At 54.6% G+C, this 21,769-nt stretch overlaps 1 protein-coding gene across 9 annotated transcripts; it reads right to left on the reverse strand.

The window, feature by feature from the left end:
- Positions 1-14,707: 14,707 nt before the first annotated feature.
- KCNA2 (potassium voltage-gated channel subfamily A member 2) lies at positions 14,708-20,791 on the reverse strand. Of its 9 annotated transcripts, none has more exons than XM_074564352.1 (3): positions 20,660-20,791; positions 18,117-18,504; positions 14,708-17,401 (listed from the first exon to the last, which is right to left on the reverse strand). In XM_074564352.1, the coding sequence occupies exon 3, from the start codon at positions 17,154-17,156 to the stop codon at positions 15,657-15,659; it is 1,500 nt and encodes a 499-aa protein (XP_074420453.1). In that variant the 5' UTR covers positions 17,157-17,401; positions 18,117-18,504; positions 20,660-20,791; the 3' UTR covers positions 14,708-15,656. The 9 variants fall into 9 exon arrangements, with proteins under 9 accessions (XP_074420453.1, XP_074420458.1, XP_074420451.1 ...); XM_074564357.1 differs by having other exon boundaries at positions 14,708-17,237; positions 20,660-20,785; XM_074564350.1 differs by lacking the exon at positions 20,660-20,791 and adding an exon at positions 19,444-19,690.
- Positions 20,792-21,769: the final 978 nt, after the last annotated feature.

Consider the following 21,769-nt stretch of genomic DNA (forward strand, 5'->3'; position numbering starts at 1 on the left):
AGGTGGGAAAAAAGGTGAAGGAGAGATTTTTCTGACGCTTAACCACCCCCACCTCATCCCAAGGTGAATCGCACTCTGGTACCATCCAGAAGAGTTTGGAGAAGTTTCCATTTAAGCCAAGAAACGGTCGGGGGTGAGAGGCCTGGAGTCGGAGGGAAGTGACTAATCAATCCACTCATCATTTATTTATAAAAACGGCAGATGCGAGCGTGAGCTGAACCGCTGAAGACAGCAGCCAGCTACAATCGTTGCAGGAAGATTTTGGAGGAAAAATGGACAACTGAGGCAATAGCTTTCAGAGGAAGGTCTTATCTGGAGGGTCCGATCAATAGGGAGAAGAACCATATGAGACTTCTTGTCTCTCCCAAGGCCACTGAAAATCATCCCGTCCTTCCCAATGCTTTTATGAACTAAGCAGGAAGTCACTAAAAAGGAGTGGATTTGCTCCAGGGTGGAAACATCACCAGGACCTGCTGAGAAGGATGTTCTCCACTCCTGAGACACTTGGGTTCAGCCCGACCTCCCTGCGGATGCCTCGTCAGGTCCCCTGTAGTATCTTTTGCTCCTCTGCTGGGCATGGAAATCCTCTTGTAGACAAAGCTGGTGGAGAGGACACACCTGCTTGGCTTGGGAATGTGTCACCATGAGGCAGTTCCCATGGGCAACGCCTTCACCCAATATTAAGAGAGAAAGGAATAGAGGATACCCTTAGACAGAACATCTTGTAGCTCCTATTTCTATGGATGCATGCGCAAAATATTCACCTCCAGGCAGAGTCTGGGCTCTCCCATGGGGCCAGAAGTGATGAGCCTCCCTGTTCCCATGGGACTTGGGCACCTACACCTTCACCATCCCCCCCCACTCCGTGGCAAAATTTCACCCTTGATGAAGCCAGGGAGGCAGGACCAGGATCTCTAGGCATTTTAAGGACCGTTAACTGGCAACGTAAGGCCTGAGCCTCATCAGGCGTAAAATTGGAGTAAGTCCAGGGACACGTGCAGGGTTGGGGCACCAGAGCGATGGCAGAGAGGTGCTTGGAGGCACTCTGAGGAGTGGAGTTGGGGATGAGCCAGCTCAGTAGCACAGAGAATACAGCACTGAGCTGCCATGAAGCCCTGTCAACCCCTGAGTTACCATGGGACCTTGGTGCTCCTCTGGGTTCCTCTTGCAGCTCCAGAAACCACTTCTAGGAGCAGCAATGACTCAAGGATACAAAATGACTTATATTTGTTGTGCGGAAAGACAGCACCTACAGGAACCTGGAGCCCCGTTGACTCATCTCTTGGTCTCTCACACGTGTGGAGGCATCCCCAGGAGGACTTCATGGGGTCTTGTTGCCAAGAGCACCGTCATGGTCAGCAGAAAGAGGCCCTCCTCCACATCAGTCATCCGGCTTAATTTAGACATCTGCCTTCAGGCCAGAAGAGAAACGCCTTCAAGAACCCCTTTCTCTGCATTCACGGTGAACAGAGTCAAGGAAACAAGCTCAGATGGGCCATAGATGCTCACTGTTGGTGCAAGGGATGTCACTCAGCAGAGCCACATGAGGACCCTACTGTGGCCAAAATCCCTTCTCAAAATCCCGAGGCTCGTGGCACCCGCAGCGTTGTGCTGGCTGGCCATTCAACCAGTCTCCACTTGGCAAGAGCTTGCCTTGGGAAACCATCCGGCCAAGGCATGAGCGGGCATCATGCCACCGCAGCAGACGGCGGGAGCACGGGCAGCCGGGAAAGCACATCCCCGGCACGCCAAAGGCACGCGGCCCAGAAAAGAGCATCCAGAGGGGTCTTCTCTCTTCTCTGTAGGCATGAAAATCACCAGCTGAGAGAGCAGGGTGCACGTCCTTATGGCTTCACCGGGAAAATATGGATCCAGGCATGGAGCCGGTGATGGGAAGCAGTCATGCAAACCCCACATCTCAGCACCGCTCTGCCTGGGCACGTATCAAAGCCATCCCATCCCACGCAGCTCCTAACAGTTAGGTCTTAATGAGGGTCTTTCATGCATCGGTTCCCTGGAAATCCTAGTGGCATCCCTTGCACCAACAGTGGGCATCTGAGCTTGTTTCCCTGACTCCTTTCACCACGAAAGCAGAAAAATGGGTTCTTTTAAGGCATGCCTCTTCTAGCCCCAAGGCAAATGGCTAAATTAAGCTGGGTGAATCATGCGGAGGAGTTTCTTTCCGCTGACCGTAACGGGGCTCCCACCACTGAGACCAAATGGAGAGGTCGTCCTGGGGATGCCTCCATAGGCATGAGACATCCTCCAGGGAACCAGCCCGATGGGAAGCCAGGCTCTAGGGCTCTTCGCTCCCAAAGGGCGCCACAATGGTGACAAATCCTCAGCTCCTGGCCACAGGGTCAGGCCCTGGGGTCAGCACGGGGCGAGAGGGTCATCTCTGCCTGTAGGGAGGTGGGGAGCAGGATGAGGACAGGGATCGATAGGACAGTCATCTTCCTGCGCATCAGCGGCCTCTCGGAATATATTTAATACACTAAAACACATTCCCCCAATTTTCTATTTATGGCAAATGAATGTCTAATCCTTGAGCCGCGATGTTGCGGCGTTGCGCTGAGCCGGCGGTTCTGCTGATGCTGGTGGGGAGGGAGAGGACGAGCTCGCGGGAGCCGCCCAGCGCAGCGGAGCCCTGTCGAGCTGCCCCCAAGTCCCTGCCAGGGAGAAGCCACCTGAGCAAACCCTCTCCCTCCGACAGAGCATCCCGGTGCCATCCCATTTATCCTGCACAGCACCAAAACAATGCCGGCGCTGTGGTCAAAGATGCTTTTGCTCCCCTTTCTGGAGCTCTCAGTGGCTGTTTTCTTCCAGTGACAACTCCCACCAAGGTCAAGGTGCCACCATCCCACCCGGGAACCGCTTGAGCTAAACCCGTGGGCTGTTTTGCCCTACAGCATCGTAACTAAGGTTGAACTAGGGCACGGAGAGATTTGAAACTAGCGCTCGCTGGGATTTAGTGGCCGTATTTGCACGTCCATACGTAGCAGAGCGCATCTGCACGCATGTCCCATGGGCGTGGGCCGACCTGGGTGCGCACACATTGGGGTACCCGACTGCCCCCCAACGCGGAGGAGATTTTCCAAGGCTAAAGGAGACAAAGAGCAAAGGCAACTGAAACCCTGAGTCCTGCGCGTGGCAGGGGGCTACGCGCAGTGGGGACCCCCTGGGCCAAGGACGAGCTCGGTGCAACCCCCCCCGCAGACAGTCAGCAGTGCCCGTGTGCCTTGATGGCAAACTCTGTCTCCTTCCAACGCGGACGGGATGTCAGCAGCGCCCGGGAGCATTGGCGGTGGGTTCAGCATGCACCCAGGGGCCCCCAAAACAAGGCACAGGTCCCGGCTGCCTTCGGGCTGGGCTTTTGCTGTTTTCAAAGCAGTATTTCCTCCGAGGCGGCGCCTGAGGCCAGCTCGCCTTCAGCCGCTCCTCCCTGCCCGTGGATGCTGAGGGTGGCGTGAAGGCAAGGACGGACCTTCCCGGAGGAGGCTGCTCTGGAGGACGCGAGGATGGAGCTACCGCTGCTTCAGGGACGGTCCCAGGCGCCTGGAGCCCGAGCTCGCGCCCGCATCCGCAGGGCTATCTATGGTGGAGGGCAGCTAATGTTACCTGCCTGGGCCCCAGCCAGCGCGGCGACGAAGCCCGGAGGGGAATTTGTACCGCAGAGCCGTGCCAGGGAGCTCTTGCAATGCCCTTTCTCTCTGTCCTTGCACAGCCTGCGCCGAGCAAAACCCTGCGGGGGGGCAGACCGAAACCGTGGGGGCGTCCCCCTCCCAGGCACCTCGCGTCCCTCACCGCTGCGGGGAGGTTAGTGCTCAAATAAATGCGCAAATGGGCAAAAACTGCTGAGATTTTGGCACCAGCCTGCTGCATTTATTGCAGGTTGGGACGGGAATGTCGGCGGGGGTGGTCGTAGGGGAGGAGGTTTTTCATGGGAAGGGGTGTCCCCCCCAGGTCTGCACTGGTTTGTCAGGACCGTATCTCCAGCGCAGGGAGACTTCGAGAAGCTGAATAATAAATGAAAAGCCATTAGGGTGGCTGGGAGCTGAGCAGAGGGGGCCCTTGCCCTGCAACCAGCCAAGCTGCAGCAAGAGCTTCTGCGTAAGGCCATCGCCCGTGCTCCTCCGCTCAAATCGCTGCAGACGGTCGAGACATCTGAATCTCTTCTTTCCTAAAGCACTTTAGAGCTACTAATGAAAAGCACCGTGTAAGAGCCACCTAACGTCATCATCAGAATAATAATAGTTACTATCGATGCCTGCCTGCCTCTTGCCAGCCTTTTTGGATGCCACAACCTTTTTTCGTGCGTGTGTCTGTCTTCATGAAATTATGCCCTGCTGTACCAAATGCTCCACTGTTTTTTTATACCCTTAAGGGTTTCAGGGCATTACGGTAACCCAAAACCTTTAAAAAACCTTTGCGGCTGAAGCGCTTTGGGCTGCCTGGCTGGGAGACGTTGCACAAGTGCAGAGCACTTCTTCTTATTTGATGGAGGTCCTTCAGGGTTAAATTCTTCTTCTGCCTTTTAAAGAGTGGAAATAACCAGCATGCGAATGCTTGAGAGCGGGGATCGGACTCGTCTGGAAGCAGAAGACGTTGCAACCATCTGGACCCCCCGTGCAGTTGCTGGAGGGAGGCCAACAGCCAAGGGGCGCCTCATCCCCCCAGGCCTCGGAGGTGCCAGTCTCTCCATTGAGTGCAGACGGATCCCCAGGTACCCCAGCAACCCCGGCTGCGTGGTCTGAGACAGCCGAAGCTGGAGAAACAGCTTCCAGCCCCGTTCCTTTCCCCTGGGGCTGCTCAGCCCCTCACACGGGGCTAAAACACGAGGTTTGGAGCAAAGCCCCTTCCAGCCTGCAGTGCTGGCAGGGGGCAGAGAGCGGACACAGCAAAACGGGAGGGCAAGCGCCATGGTCCATCTTCCCTCCGCTCTTTCTCCATTCCCAGCCTCGTCTTGGGCTCCCCAGGACCCATCTCAAAGATCTCACCCAACCTCAGGGACCTGGGATCTCCCTCACCTTCCTCTCCAGCAGCTACAGTGGGGGGATGCCCTTTCCAGGTGGGATTCAGCTGCCTGTAGGCATCTCCTTGGGGACGAGAGGAAGTGGGTGCCCAGAGATCAGCAAACACCTTCGTTTGCTCAGATGGGACTCGCCCAAGATGGTCCCCACGGCATCCATGGGGGACCCAGCCGATCGGTGGGACCTCACCATGGCCACGTCATCTCCCAGGCCCTCCCCAGGGATGACCGGGGAGTTTAGTTGGTCCATCCAACTGATCCTTTTGTAAACTGGGACAACGCGGGGCTGTGTCTGCTGTTGCCTCCTTCTACAACTGGGAAATTTATTATCCCTGGAGCCCAAGCTGGTGAGCTGCGAGATAAAAATGCTATTTCTGCCCAGGATTGCTGCAACTGCCTCCGAGCAGTCGCAACCATTTTCTAGTTATTAAGGCTCAAGTCTGAAGAACCGCGTTCCTTCGGCAGAGATTGGCCTTTAATTAGCCAAGGATAAAAAGGACAGTGGAAGACAACCCCGCTCCTAAGCGGAAAAGGCTACGCTCTCAAACGATGCGCCGTCGGCGTTTTGGTTTGTTTGTTTTGTTGGGGTTTTTTTGCGAGGCAGGGAGCAGGTGCCTGGCAGAATAGATTTGTTCTGCTTCCCTTGCCTGCCCCCCACCCTCACCTCTTGCTGGGTTAAAAAAAAAAAAACAAAAAACCCATGTCCTTGGGGCCGGATCTTGCCCAGTGCCGGCGGAGCGGAGAGGCGGTGGCAGGAGGGAGGTCGCGGCAGACGCGGGGGCAGCTGGTGGATCGCGCCCGGCTGGTCTCCGTGCGGATGGGAGGAGCGGGATGACCTTGGCACCTCCAGCTCCCCGAACCCCGGCGCTGCTCTTGCCGGGAGCTGATTTTGGCTGCATTAAAGCGGCAGCGAAACAAACTCCCTGGGTTCTTGCCAGCCCTGGGGTTTCTCTGCCCGATCCCCTTGGGTCCCTACAAGTTCAGCGAACCACCCTTCAATCTCCCAAAGACCCATCCTCGGAGCATCGTGCCGTTCAGGCTTGGATCAATGCCCCCATCCCCTGTGCCCAGCGGGGGACGGGAGCAAGATTTGCCCCGACGACAGCAAGGGACAGAGAGCGGGAGGGGGGCAAACCTTCTGCTGAGCCTTCGGGAAATCTCCTGGGCACCCCGGACCCAGTTTTTCCCCACTATTTTTAAGGATAAAAAGCTGAGGTGGTCTCGCCGTGGCTCTTTCTGCATCTCCCCAGCACTGAGAGGCACAAGCGATGTCCAAGCAGGATCTCAGCATGCCGGGATGAGAAAGACAGCCGGGTGCCTGCCTTCCCCGTGAAATCGGGGTAACATCGGAGCAAGGAGCCTAAATATTGGGGTAACTCTAAATATTGGGGTAGAGCCGGTTTTAACCCTTATATCACACCTCATTATTCTGTCTGCCCTAATGCTTCGTAGAGCCAGGGCTTCAGCAGACTCAATTCTGCATGCGTAAAAGCAGAGATTTATGTTTCTTTAATGAACTCGGGTATTGGTCTCATTTGCCTAAAGCTCCCCTTCTCCTGCCCCGCACACCGCGCTGGGGTGCGGATGAGAGCACGGCTCCCAGGAATAGTGTTTTTCAACACCCAGCACAAACGCAAAGGAGGGAGAAGAAGGAGGAAGAGCAAGTGGGAAGGAGAAAGAGGGACCTGGCCTGATTTCCAGAGCTGCAGGATAAATGTGCATCTCGGCGAGAGCTGTGCGAGCGCCGAACCTTTGCCTAGAGGTTACCTAAAGATAGGCTGCGGGGGCCCCACTTCACACCCCCACCCTTGCAATATACATATATTTTTTTTTTTCTCCACACTTAGATGCTTGGTTAAGGCTACTCCAAATCCACGGCGCCGCAGCAGCGACGGTTTGGCTCCGCATCGGCTCCCACCCGAGCCCCCGCCGCCCCGGGCATCCGCAAGAGCATCACCGGGAGGGTGGCAGCATCCCGGGGGTGGGATCATTTTCCCATCCCCGCTCTCAGCATCTCACTTAATGGCCTCTTCCCAGCGCCGAGGCCGGGAGATGCTTTCAGGATCCCAGGGCCCGTTTTGCCAAATGGAAGCGGACTCGCTGACAGGCAGCCAGGAGGGCTAAAAATTGCCTGCTCGTCCCTGGGGCGCGCACGATGGGCTGTGATGGGGTTGGAGCATCCTGAGCTTTCCAGGACCAGTAAGAGAGGGAGTGCTTTCTTGGCACTCGAATCTTTTCCTTCCCCGATGTAAATGAGCGGGATTTTGAGGGCTTGAGCCCCTCAGCAGAGAGAGGAGCTTTTGCGAAGGCGTGCGGCGCGGTCCTCCCCGCGCTGAAGAGCATCGCTGTGCCACCTTGGAGGTCTTTTAATTTATGAGCCAGAGCGGATCCACGAGGGGTTTTTGTGGGGTTTCGCCTGGCGGAGAGGCAACACTCTGCAAAGAAAGTGGAGGAAAGTAGGTCATTTAGCACAGGCGCAACCAGCCAGGCTGCGCTCGGCGGGGATCAGCCGGAGCCGCCGCCGGCGGGGCCAAAAGGGCTGCCCGAACACGGGGAGGTCTCCGTGTTGGACGGTGTAATTCTTCCATCCCTCTCCCGGTCTCTTTGAAGGGTGGAAAAGCACAAGCAGCTCGGCTGGCAGGAGGATGCGACACCCCTGACGGCATCTCCCGCATCCTCCAAGCGCTGCCGGGATGGTGCAGCACGCTGATAGACTGGCAATTTAAAATAATTACTGTCTCTGCCTCGCAGCCTCCTCCTGCCATCTCTTCGGAGAGCCTGGGCAGAGCAGGCTCTATTCTGCGAACTCCCCGTACCACTTTCTGTTTAGATATTTATGAGCCCCCAGGCCTATGGGACACAGATAAGGGAAGGGTTTGCATCTGCCGAAGCCGGCTGGAGCTTCTCCCGGGCTCGGAAACGGGGCTGAGCATCACAAACCGGCCCAGTTTGGGGAATTTCTTCTGCTCAGCGTTATAGCAAATACTGTGACATTTCGCTTGGGAACCGTCGCTCATAAATACTAGCGTTACTTTTTGTGCACTCAAACGGTTTTCCATACTTAAATGTTCAGAATTGGCTGCTCTTAAATACCTCCTTCTCCTGCTAACAGCATCCATCCACGGGTTCAGCCACCCATTTAAGCATTTTTGCTGTCCCAATATTGAGCAAAGTTTTGCAATTTGCTGAGACCTTGGAGACAGCTTAGCAAGCTGTGTTACAGATGGGGAAACTGAGGCACGGAATGGGACATGACGTCCCCTGGCTCACACAGGGACCTTGCTGGCACAAGTGACGCTCCAAGCCAAGGACCCTGACTTCGAGTCAACATCAGGAGCTCCTCCACGACCAATACGAGGGGATTTAGGGTGGTTGAGATGGAGGTTTAGCACTGCTATGCTATCCCTTGCGTTACAAGGTGGAGCTGCTTCCCAGAGCCAGGCAGGACCATCCCATGCCATGGGAGAAGAAGGATCTCTTCTCCCATAGGCAGGCAGGACCATCCCATGCCACGGGAGAAGAAGGATCTCTTCTCCCAGAGTCGGGCAGGACCATCCCATGCCACGGGAGAAGAAGGATCCCTTCTCCCATAGGCGGGCAGGACCATCCCATGCCATGGGAGTGGAAGGATCTCTTCTCCATCCCAAGAGCACAGAGTAGGTAGGCTACCTCGGCTCTACCCTGCAAGAAGGAAAGCCCAGAGCAGCAGCGTTGCCTGTGAAAGCCACCAAGCAAATGACCAAACCTCAGAACACAAGTACCAAGTGCCCCCAACGCCTTCCCTGCCCTGTGCTGCCCCAAGACACGCTCGTAGGAGAGAAGGAGACAAAACAGCAGGAGAAAATACTGCTACAGTTGCTCCCCAGGGATGGAGCAAACCATTCCTCTGCAAGAGGAGCCAAAGCCATCCTGGGGAATCCATCCCCGTTCCCTGCTGGATGTCCTACTAGGAGACATCTCTGGGGACATGAGGTTTGTAACCCCACAGAGGACAACCTACTCGCAACATCCTTCCCTGTTTGCTTCTCCCTCTTCCAAGAGGGATCACCAGCTTAAAAAAACCACTTGTTGGGTGCCCATGAAGTTTCCCGAGAGCAGTTTCATCCCCTGGCAGCACCCGTTCCCCGTTACCTGCATGGCCACCGCTGATATCCCAGTCAGTAGAGTGGGGAATGATGGGCGACATGGGCTTGACCCCATCTCCAGCCCCTTCTCCTCCACCCGTGTGGCTGCTGGAGCTTCTTTGGAGTAAATGCCGTGGGTGATCCCATATGCACCGTTCAGCCTGTCCATCCTCACCAGTGCCCACCACCGAGACCCACCAGCTCCTCCCAGGGGGTTCCCCCTCCAGCAGCCCCTGCAGACCGGCTGACAGTGGAGCACAAACTGATTTTTTCCACAGTTCAGGCTGTTTCTTTCCTTTCTCACAGGAGGTTTGGAAGTACAGGAAAAAAAAAATACCCCGCCTACCAAAACCACAGTTTCTTGTCTTTTTCTTCCCCACCCTCCACAGAACCGATATCAAAATAACTCCTCAATAATATACATATTTATTTTCTCTTAATTAGTGCCGATATTTACAAAAATTGTGATACTCTGTGAAGAATAAATTATATACACTCATGATAAACCAGACAGCAAATGCTCATTTGGAATATGTATGTACATAGATCTGTATACCTATATACAACGGGCAGCCTTATTGACCCGGGTGCCTCTCAGCCCGTAGATCCGCCCGACCCCCAGGACACCCCCACGGCGTCAATAAGAGCAGTAACGTCTATACACACTGTGCAATTCGGATACAGCTGGTGTCTAAATTTTTGTCTAGCAAACGCATGGTTAAATGACTTGAAATTCCCACGAGTCCTCCTTTAACAGTTTATAGGCCTCTCTCCATTCCTGGTCCCAGTTCTCCCGTAACCATGGAAACAAAAGGTTCGGCTCCAGCATCCTTAGGATGAGTCCTTCTTGGATTTCCTCTTCCTATCGATTCGCTCAAATTAGGCACCGCACGCAGGGTTGATCCAATACCCATTTTTTTTTCCCCGTTGCGCTTCGGCGTATGACAGTGGAGGACAAGAGCGCAGCCTCAAGCAACGAGGGAGCAAGTGCAAACGGATAATTACAGTCTTCGAGGCAGCAGAAAAATTAAAAACCAACCAAAAAAAAAATTCAAACCAACACCTGAAAGACCAAGCCCAAGCTCAGGACAGCCAGGCAGGGCTGGGGAGGGGACGTGGTCCCCACGAGGGTCCACAGGTGGGGACCTTGCGTGGTTACGTGATGTCCACCTTCTCCCACAAGCCAAATTGTCCCTCCCAGAGGAAAGACACAGATAAGGAATTTCTCTCCCATCACATACAGCTGGGGAATCTGGTCCCCAGGTGTAAATCAGCGCTGTGGTCTCAGGGATTTACACCACCGGAGGCTGGTCCCTCTCCCCTGTGATGGGATGCAGCAGGATTGAGGCAGCCATTTCTGAGAGGCGGGGGATGAAATTTGGGCAGCCAAATGCTGTAACGTCATGGGGAGAGCGAGGCCATGGGGCACCGTTCCCACGGGGCTGGGGAAGGGCAGCGCTCTGGCCGGGGGCAGGAGAGCGGCTGCTGCATGGTGGGGGGACCTTGTCCTCCCTTGGGATTCCCAGTGGGACACAGCAGCCGGTCCTCGATGGGAGGGACCAAGGGATGCGCTGGCCACGGAGGAGGTTGAATGCTGCCAGGGGTGTGAGGAGGGAGCCACAGCCTTTTTTTTGGGTGCAAAACAAAATGCTTTGGGGCTGACTCCTCCTCCCCTTTCGCCCTCACAGCATGCTGACCAGCCCCCCACCGACAGAAGAAACGCCTGGGACCCTTCCATGGCCCTTGAGATAAACCCACCCCAGCTCCAAAACTGGGAGATGCTTCTTGCCACCACCCTGGGACCAAAAACCAGCATGATTTGAGGGACTTGAAATCCAGTCATTACACAAAAAAAAACCAACCAAACAAACCCCACCCAAAACTCCACCCGGTGCCGCCGGGCGCTCGCGCCTCAACCAGATCCCTTCAACTTCTGCTCGGCTTTGCCGGCGCAGTCACAGAAACGGTGGCGATGGGCCCAAGCCGGGGATTCGGGATCCAGAGCAGAGACGCTGCAAAGCTGCCGGTTTGCAGAGGGATGCGGAGCCGGAGACCACCAGCCCCTCGGGATGCTCCCAATTCCAAGGCTGGATCCCGATCTCCTTCGCTTGGGCCCATCCCTAAGCGTATTGCAAGCTCTGGAAAAACTACAAGACTTTGGCAGCAATTTCGAGGGCTGACCCAGGAATTATCTGATAACAAAGCAAGGCCCTTCCTGAAATACCTCCTCCCCCTCTGTCTTTTTCTCTCCTTCTGTGTATTTATGCACAAATATGCCCATATTTATACACCCACGTGCTACACTCTCATAACACCAATCTAGAGATCCTTTTCTTCGTATAGCTCTGGATTCAAATCTGGAGGACTCTGACACCAAACATCGCCGCAGAGATTAGTTTTCCTGATAAAACGCATCACCCCATACAGATAATTTTTTCCAAGCAGCCCTAATCACTTGGTGGCGTCCAGCTGGTGTACGAGCCTCACCCCATTGCCCTTAGCAGAGATTTCGGAAGGTATTAAAGAGCTGATGGGTTGCTCACGGGTCCAGGCGTGTGGTTGGGTGTTAGAAGACAACCCGCGCTGTAATCACCGCTTTCCATCTCTCCAAAAACCACGTCGCAAAGGATTAAACTACAATATAGGTGTCGTCTCCTCTGGGTGCCAACCCAGGAGCACCTTCTCGCACCAGAGAGCTTCAGTCCTCCATCCCAGCCCTGGAGAGCAGCAAACGTCTCCACGGGAGGAGGAGAGGCAACCACACCACCTACGTTTGGTGGCCCGATGCATCTAACGTCGATGGTGGGACTCTCCCCCTCCCCGGTCCCTAATTTAGCATCCTCAGCCTGAGCCATTTTTGCACTGAGGATTGAATGAGCCAATGCTCATTTTTGCACACTTTCAGAGCCAGGGGGAGTTTGGGATGCTCAGCATCTCCGCAGAAACGGGCCCAGAGTCTCTCAAACCAAATTCCTCAAGAAAAAAAAAAAAAAAAAAAAAAGGAAAAAAAAAATCACAGTCTCCTCCTGAAAAACTGGTTCAAGATCACATCAGTGAGTCAGAAGCAAAGCTAGAAATAGCACTAGAGCTCCGACCTGCAGGCACAAATCCCATTAAAAGCTATAGGGGAACCGTTTCTCCGTGCGGGGGAGAAACCCGGACCCTTCTGCTTTGTGCAGCCTGACAGATCGCTTCCAGTCACAGCCCCCACAGACCTTTTTTGCCCTGAACCAAACATCCCGGCGCTTCTCCGGGTGCATTCCCTATTTCCCGAACACTGTGCTGAGGGCAGCAGAGACGCTCTCCCACCACGGCTCGTTTTCCCCAGGAACATCTGCCTGGATCAGCACAAGAGGTGCAGCATCCATCCCAAGGAAGGGACGGGCCGTGCTGCTCTTGCCGTGGGGACAGATGTCAGCTCACATCGGTGACAACAGGAGGAACGTGGTCTCTTGCTCTTCGGCACCGTTCATCCCTGCGATGTGGCTCTGGGGGTTCCCAAGACAGCCGGGAACCCCCCAGCTTGGAGCGTGGATTTGGATGTGCCTGATGCTGCTCACGGACCCGCTCTCCCCTTGTGCCCGGCTTCGGAAAGCCCACGGAGACACCATGGCCAAAACAGCACCTCTTCCAAAAACCCCGTGATCCCTATCGACCCACAACAGCGCTCGTGCTCCCAAGACGCACCCAGCACTTTGGCGGACGCTCACCCCAAAGCATCAGAAGCCCGTGGGCGTTAAACAAAGTCTCGCTGAGGGCCAGCACCCTCCCAAAAAACCCCGCAGCAACCTGCCCTGGGTGCTTTCCCACCCACCAGGGATGGGACCGCCCGCTGGTAGGAGCGCCCACGGGTGGGTGGGCAGCATCCCAGCACATCGGGCATCCGATGAGCCAGCTCCATGGAAGCTGGCCCACCACCACCCTGGGAATCGTGCCCAAGCCGGTGGCTCGCTCCAGCCCCATCCCGTTCCATGGGACAAGCTTCAGAAGCAGAGATTTATTGCTTTCGGTTGCATTGCTTCTTTTTATGTGTGTGTTTAAGGTGTTAACGAGCTTCAGGGGGTCCCATTTCAGAGCTGCAGCAGCAAAGAGGGAGGAGAGGGCTCCTAATATAGCAAGATGTAATTAAAGACAGGCTGGAGGGGTCCGACACTGCGTGGTGCTGAGCACCTTTGAGACCCAACGCATCGATGCTGCTGGTCCTCTGCACCCAGCAGAAGCCAGGGCTCTCATGCACTAATCATGGACACTGGGTATTAATTACAGCCAGGCCTGAATCAATCAATCCATCAAGTAAAAACGAGGAGTGATTCCACCTGGCTGAGTGGAGCCACATCAGCGCAAGGGGTGGAGCCGGCCCCAGAGCAGCATTTTGAACCATTGCTGTAGAATACGCTAGCACCGTTTATTTTATTGTTATTTGTAGGGTTTTTCCTCTCCGAGCTCAGGAAGGCTTTGATTGACCTCCCCGGCACGCTCTGCAATGGGCTTCCCTCCTTGTGCCCACACTTCACCGCGGCGGTACAGCACTGCCCATGCCCCGATTCAGCCCAAATTCACCCCAACTCAACAGGCTGCTAAACCCCAACCCACAGCCCGGGGAGGTTTTACTCGACCGCGACCTCAGAAGAGGTTTGCATCCCTCTATTCCCCGGCTGGGCGGAGGAACGGGGCGCCCATCCCCGGGGACTGGCAGCAATGGGGGGAAAACGCAAGGAAACCCTGACGGGGATGGGGAAAGCAGGCGAGATCCCCCCTGGCCCGACAGCTCCCGCCTATCCCCAGATAACGCCGGGGATGAAGAAGAAGAAGAAGAAGAGACCACCCCAGGGTCTCTGCACCTCGACTCACCCCTCCTAAAACCCTGGGAGGGGGCAAAGCCAAGGCTCAGAGGTGCCAGCTCGGGACCAGCCCACCCTCCGCACGCGCCGTCTCCACCTCAAAGGAACAAACCACCAGCCCTGAGGCTCTGCATGGTTGAAAAGGTGTTTTCCAGCCCAAAACGCACCCTGCCCTGGTGATCCCACGGGCGCCCCGGGGCAGGGCATCCTGCTCCAGCCCATGTCCCACCATCCCGGCACCCCTGAGCCGGGAAGTCCCTGATGCTCCAAGTGCTCACGTTTGCTGAGGATTCGGCCCTATAGTCGCTCTCTAAATATCTATATACACACACACACGATAATTGTACAGGAAAGAGCTGAAAATTGCTGAACAAACAAGTCAGGAGAGCCGGTACCTGCTCTTCCACCTGCTCCTCGCGCCCTCTCCGATCCGCCATGGGTTCTGCTCCTGACACCAAGATTAATGACTAATTACTCGCCCTATAATGAGTGCAGGTGTTTAACTTTCAGCTCACCTTCCCTCGCTCGCGTTAGTCGGCTCTCGCGTCTGGATGCTCGGACACTCAGGCTTTGCCTTGTTATCTATCAAACTGTTGTCAGCACATGCCTTCCCCATCCAGTTTTTAAAGATAATGGTGATTTTTTTAACTTCCATGAATCTCCTTCGAGCCACCGGAGAATCTATAAACACTATAAACATGAATACTGTATAGTCTACTAAGAAAATATATATTTGTGTGTGTATTAAATATTCAGATTCATGCAACAAATACCCATGCAGCTGTACTGTATTACTGGTTAAATTTCACTGCAGTATAAATATATTGTAGGCCACAGCATAGTTGCTCCAGTTTTATATATAGATATAAAAAAAGATGCTTTTTCCAACTCATTTTCAATGTGTCTTTGTGGAGGTGTCTTTGGTGATCCTGGAAATATTGGTGATGGAAGTGTCATCTAAATAAATAAATCAAATCCAAGCGCTTGATTTATTTACTCGTCCCTCCCGATGCCTAGCATAGAAAATTTAAGACTTAATAAATAATGTGCCGTCATACTAATTATCCCTCCCCTGGGCCTCACACTGGCATACTGCAGTGGCTGAAACTATTGCAGCATGCAGCATTTTCAGTTATGAAACACGAGCCTGGGCGATGCGTTCGCACTTGGCATTCCCGGGGCGGAAACCTGAGCCTTCAAGCAATTCGGCCACACGACTGCATCTTCCCTTCGTTAAGCTCTGCCTGACCTTTCCCAGCCTGGAAACTGGCCGTCACCCAGCTCCGCGGGACAAGGGACCGGCCTTCCTGGTACCCCGGGATGGTCCGGAGCTGCCCCCCAACATCCCCATCCCATCGCTCGAAACGCCCGACCGCTTCAGATCTTTGGAAACCCACAAGCCTGGGATGGGAGAAGGGAAACGAAATGGTTTGGGTTTGTTTTGTGGTTGTTGTTTTTTGTTTTTTTGTGGGTTTTTTTTCTCGCACAAACGCTTATTCGGTGTGGAAATCAAAGGTTAAAAGTCACTTACACAGCTATTGCTTCCCATGCAGAACCAAATATACACCGTAGAAAATACTGTTATTAACTACAATGCAGAGCAGCACTCAATATCTGCAATTGTTCCACTTCAGCTTTAAATACGTTACTAGATTTTAGCGACTAGACATCGGTTAGCATTTTGGTGATATTCACATAGTTTGTGTTAGCTAGGGTGCAATTGGCTGTCTTCAAGTTCTCCTCCCTAAAATCCTCATTGCTATTGTTTACGCCTTCCTGAATCTCCATATAATCAGACTTACTAATAGTAGAGGCACTTCTGCTTTTCTTTAGGTCAGGGGAAGAGGGGATCTTTGGGCAGCTGGTTACTTGCAAATATTGAGCCTGCTCCTCTCCCTCCGTCTCCCGGTGGTAGAAGTAATTGAAGTTAGAGACTATGACGGGCACTGGTAAGGCAATCGTTAATACGCCAGCGATGGCACACAAGGAACCCACTATTTTCCCCCCGATGGTCGTGGGGACCATGTCTCCGTAGCCAACAGTCGTCATGGAAACCACGGCCCACCAGAAGGCATCGGGGATGCTCGGGAACTGGGATTCGCTCTCGTCGGCCTCGGCAAAGTAGACGGCGCTGGAGAAGAGGATGACGCCGATGAAGAGGAAAAATATCAAGAGGCCCAGCTCCCGCATGCTGGCCTTGAGAGTCTGGCCCAGGATCTGCAGCCCCTTGGAGTGCCGGGAGAGTTTGAAGATCCTGAAGACCCGCACCAAGCGGATGACTCGAAGGATGGCCAAGGACATGGCTTGCTGGCCTTGCTGACCATCCTCCGGCTTCTCGGCCAGCTCCGTCCCTAAGGTGATGAAATAGGGAATGATGGCTACGATGTCTATAATGTTCATGATGTTGGTAAAAAACCCAGCCTTGCTGGGGCAGGCGAAAAACCTCACCAAGAACTCGAAGGAGAACCAGATGATGCAAAGTGTCTCCACGATGAAGAAGGGGTCTGTGAAAGAGGTGGACTGCTGGTACCCCATGCTGCTGTTGGAGTAGGGGGGATGGCTCAGCCCGCTGCCGTGCATGTCTTCGTTCTCATCCCGAAAAATGGGCAACGTTTCCAGGCAAAAGCTGACGATGGAGATTAAAATCACCATGACGGAGACAATAGCTATAATCCTGGCAGGGCCCGAGCTCTCGGGGTACTCGAAGAGCAACCACACTTGTCTCTGAAACTCGTTCTCAGGCAACGGCCTTTCCTCTTCTTTGATGTAGCCTTCATCCTCCCGAAACATCTCCATCGCTTCTTCCCCCAGTTCATAGAAACGAATCTCTTCCGAGAAGATATCTAAGGGCACGTTAACCGGCCTCCGCAACCTCCCACCAGACTGGTAATAGTACAAAATCGCATCGAAGCTGGGTCTGTTCCGGTCAAAGAAATACTCGTTCCGGAGTGGGTCGAAATATCTCATTCTCTTTTTAGGATCCCCCAGTAAGGTCTCTGGAAACTGGGCGAGCGTCTTGAGCTGCGTCTCAAAGCGCAGCCCCGAAATATTAATGACCACCCTCTCGCAGCATTCATGGTCGGTCTCAGGGTTATACGTGTCCTGCGGGTGACCGGGAAGAGCTGCAGCTTCATCTGCAGGATCTCCGGTAGCAACTGTCATATTGGGGTTTAAAAGAAATCCTTATGCTAAACTCTTCCCAGGGCCCGGTGGTGGGATCGGATTCAGGGCAGGGCTACTATCCTGCAGAAGGACAGGTACGTAGGTTTGGAAGTGTCTCATGAAAAGGCGAAGGGATGATTAAAAGAAAAAGAAAGAGAAAATAAATGAAATTAAACTAAAAACAAACAAACAAACAAACAACAAAAAAAAAACAAAAAAAAAAAAAGGAAAGAAAATTGCCCCTGCTGAGAAAGAGAGAGATGAAGTAAAGTTGGGGGGAGGAGAGCAGCTCCCTTCGCTACCGTGCCTATGCCCTTCCTCGGGGGGGGTTAATTTGCCTTCTTCGGGACAGAGTTCAGAAACTCCCGCCTAAACCCGTTAGGTGGAAGAGAGAAAACACCTGAGGAACCGTCACCTATTCCAAAACCAGGCTGGCAAAACTGACGTTGGCCAACCACAACTTTTTTTTTTTTGGCTAAAAATTAAAAATTCCAATTAAAAAAGAAAAAAAAAAAAAAAAAGGGGGGGGGGCAGGGGGCGGGGGGTGAGGGGGAGGAGAGGGGAAGGGAGGAGAAAGGAAAGAAGAAAAATAACCCCCTCCGGCCCTAAGGTGGGGAGGGGACCCCGCGGGGCGCCGGGGGGAGGCAGGCCGGGCTGAGCTCACTCCCCCGCATGCAGCTAAGGGTTAAGGTTTAACCGTGCAATGGCAGGCGATCTACCCTCCTCTCCTCGCCGGGTTTTTAAGTCGGACACCTTCCCCATCCTCTTGCCCTGGCCATCGAGCGGGGAAGGCGACATGCTGCCCTCCCTGCCTTGCCCCCAACCGGGCGAGCGCTGTGGCTAGCCGCCGATGGAAGCTGCCCCGCGGACCACTGCAGTTCCCCCTCCTCGACCGCTGGTGTCCCGGCTCCTGTCATTCTCTGCAAACCACCATGGCACACAGAAAACAAATCACATTACCTGGAGAAGCCAAATCTTAGTGTCTCTTAGTAACACCGATTATCTGACCCTGGGGAAATCCTAGAGAGAAATACAGGCTTCCAAGATCCCCATAATTTCCTCTCTCTTCAAAGTTAAAAATAATGGTGAGTCATCGTAGAAAAAGGAGAAGGGACATAAAAGGGGTTAGATTCCCAGATGGTGGAAGTCAGGTCTTGTAATGGTTTGGACTGGAGAGAGAGAGAAAGAGAGACAGAGAGACAGAGAGACAGAGTCTTCTCGGTAGCTGTTGCAGATCCGCACTTCAGGGCAGACGAGCGTCTGTCTGATGCCTTCGGTCCGACGCTGAAAAGATGCTAAGCTCAGCAAACCCCGATGTCCCCAGTGTCCTCGGGAGGTGTGGCATCGCCTGGAAAAAAACACCCAGAAGGTAGCAAGCTGCTGGGGAGGGGGGGCTTCAAAGGAGCATCTGCAAAGCCCCGGCTCCTCCAGGCACCCCCCTTTTTTTTTTTTTTTTTATTATTTTTTTTTCTTCCCCCCCCCCGGCTCCCCACCAGCCGTGTGCCCGCTGCCCGGCCAACCTGCACTGCAACACGAGAGGAGGGCGAGAGCGCGCTAGCGACAAGGCGGAAAAAACCAGAGCCCCATCTCCCTCCGCTCTCGCCCAACGCCCCGGCGTGCAGCAGGGCCCGGCTGCCCGTGGGAGACGGTGCCAGGCGAAAGGAATTGGGGGGTTTGGGGGGGGGGGAGAAACGACGCAGCCCCCCCCCTTCCCCAGCCCCGAGAGCGGCTGAGGCTCTGCAAAGCCACGATGGGTTCCCACCACCGCCGAGGAGACGGGGGTCCGTGGTACCCACCGGGCGCAGCGCCCACGCCATCGCGTCGCGTTCCCGGGTGGTTCAAGATGCTCCGGCTTCATCCGCGATACAGAACCCACCCCACACCGGGCCCTCTCTATCCTCCCCCCTCCAAGGCCACCTTCCCCCCCCCCGATGGCTCCGAGAAGCCCCAAGCATCGTGGTCCCGACTGTGGGACCCAGGCGACCTGCATCCATCCTCCGAAAAGCCAAACCCCGCCGGCCGACCTCCCCCCCACCCCCCCCGTGGGAATTCGACTCCCGTGGGGCGGAATTTCTCACGGGGATGTTGAGGGTCTGGTCCCCGGTCGGTGCGGGGTCATCAGCATCCCTTCTCCTAAGGAGCGCTCCTTTAGATCATCCTGCACTGCCTCCCTCCATGGAGATGCTCAGCCCAGAGAGGTCCAACCGACCTCTCATTTTTTCTTTCTTTTTTTTTTTTTCCCTCCCAAAAGAGAAAAAAAAAAAAACCCACCCCAAACCCCTCTAACCTCCCTTCTTCAGCTCCAACTCGACTTGTCTACTTTGAGCCAGGATTACAGAACCGGGTAGGGGAGGCAGGTGGAAAATAACCCCGCGGTCCCGATCTCCTCGGCAAAGATTTCAGCCGTCTCCGGGCCATTTATGCCTGTTGGTTCCTCTCCTCATCACCCCAGGTACAGATATTGCCGCAGATCCCTCTTTTCTTGGAAATTTCCCTTTTCCGTGCGACCCTCCTCTCCCTTCTCCTTATGCACTAGAAAAAATAGTACAACCCTGACAAGGCTTGCAGCATTCAACCGCTTCGCTTAACCCTTTTCTGCCAGGCCCGGAGGAGAGGAGGCTGCATCTGTCCCAGTTTTTCTCCTTTTCCTGCATTTTCTCCCCACCGCTCGCTCCCCAGCGACTCGCTCAGGAGTTCGGCTGGATTTGACCTTCCCTGGCTCCTCCGAGCATCGTGCAAAAACACCGCAAACACCATCTTTCCGCCGCTGCAAAAAAAAAATAAAATAAAATATCCGGCAGCCGCAGACCCCCATTTCACCAAAAATCAACCAACCTTGAGTATTATTTTTTTTTTTCTAAATACAGTTTTTCTCCTGCCTGTAAACTCCCTCCTCCCCTTTCTGCCTTCCCAAAACACCCCCGGTCTGTTTAACAGCACAGAGATTTACTTATTAATGTTTTTTTAACGTGTTGATTTTTATTTGGCACGAGGTCTAGGCTTCTTCCTCCGAGTCCAAACCCAAGCGGTGATGCCTGGTGCTTATCAGAGACGGTTACGGCATCATCTGAGTTGCCATCACACATCCCAACACTCAGTTTCTCCGACTTTCTCCCCATCGCACGCTTTCCTAGCAAACACACACACCACCACCACCCCCCCCACCACCTTCCCCCTTTCAAGCATCTTTGGGGTTAATTCATGCAAATCGGGGGGTTGGGAGCACGGAGGAGGCGAAGATTTGCCCAAAGACCCTCAGTTTTCTCCCCGCTTGCGGAGATGACTGCGGGCAGGAGCCATGCCGGTATTTCGGCGGGGTGAGATGTCGAGGACAAGGTCGCCTTTGCGCCTGAAACACAAATCCCTCCATTTGCAGAGTTTATGGGCAGGCTGTATTTAAGCAGGGCAGGGCGGGAGGGGGGGTGGTGGTGGGGGGGGAAGGATGCAAAGGGATGGGGAGCGGGGTGGGAGTGGGGGGAGAAGAGAAAAAGGCACCAACTTACAATTGGCTCTGCAGTCAGGCATGCGGCGAATGCACAAGCAGCCGCCGGGCTCCGCGCCGCCGCCGGCACCTCTCACCTACGGCCCCCCAAACTCCTACCCTGGGAGTCAACCTCCCAAGGCAGCAGAGCTTCTCCATGAATATTCATAAGATTAATATGAGCATCTTTCCCCCCCACCCCCCTTCCCCCTTCCCGCCTCCCTCCTCCCAAGCAAGAGACCTAGATTTCAACCACTGGGAAATAATCATATCCCTGGATACGTGATGCTGCTTCGCCGCGCGGCTCCGATCCATACCATATTCTTGGTAATAGCCTGGATCTGCCTGGGGAGATCTGGGCGGGGAGGTGGGGGGAACCATTGGAGAACCAACCACCAGCTCCGCGCAGGTTTGGGGAAGGAGATGAGGCAGGATCGGACTCGTAGGGACCACGCTGTCCTGCTTGTGGCTGGGGTGAGGGTGTAAAACCCGATAATTTGATATCACTTTGACTTACAAGTTCCCAAGGAGGCATCTCCCATCCCCAAAGGAAGGAGATGGCCAAGCTCCTGCAAACTTGGCTTTAAGACCTATGGATGAAACCCTGCCACAGGGCACGAGGGAGATGCTGCTGCTTGGACCACTCTGTCATCACCCCACGGCCCCGAGGAGAGCATCGGGGCAGCAACAAGTCCCACGAGGCGCCTGCCACCCGCCAAACGTGGGCACCGGAGGAGGCGATGGAAATATTTCTGTTCCCATGTGCAGCGGTCAAATTGGCAAGGGGCCACCTGGGCCAGCGGCGATCGCCCCAGGGACAACAGCCCGAGGTGGGAAGGGATGGCATGGACCACCCTCACTACCCAAGGAAACCAGTGCTCAGTGTGATGCCCAGCCAGGGGATGTTGGGGACATGGTAGGGCTAAACCATATTATTTTAGGTCCCCGAGGTGCCAGGGGCAGCGGGTGGCGCAGAGCCAGGGACTGGGGGCAGCACCGGGGAGGGCGAGGGGGACCCCGTCGCCCACCGCTCCTCCCAACACCCTGCTCCACCTTGAAACAAAAGCGTGTTTCCCCACCCCCCGCCGGATTCCGACATTGAAAATTAATTTCTAACCCTACGGCAAAGTTG

The sequence above is a fragment of the Larus michahellis genome, chromosome 21, assembly GCF_964199755.1.
Source record: "Larus michahellis chromosome 21, bLarMic1.1, whole genome shotgun sequence".
Lineage (NCBI taxonomy): Eukaryota > Metazoa > Chordata > Aves > Charadriiformes > Laridae > Larus > Larus michahellis.

Coding starts and splice junctions, on each gene's coding strand:
- KCNA2 (XM_074564352.1), bottom strand. CDS start 17,156: ATGACAGTTGCTACCGGAGATCCTGCAGATGAAGCTGCAGCTCTTCCC.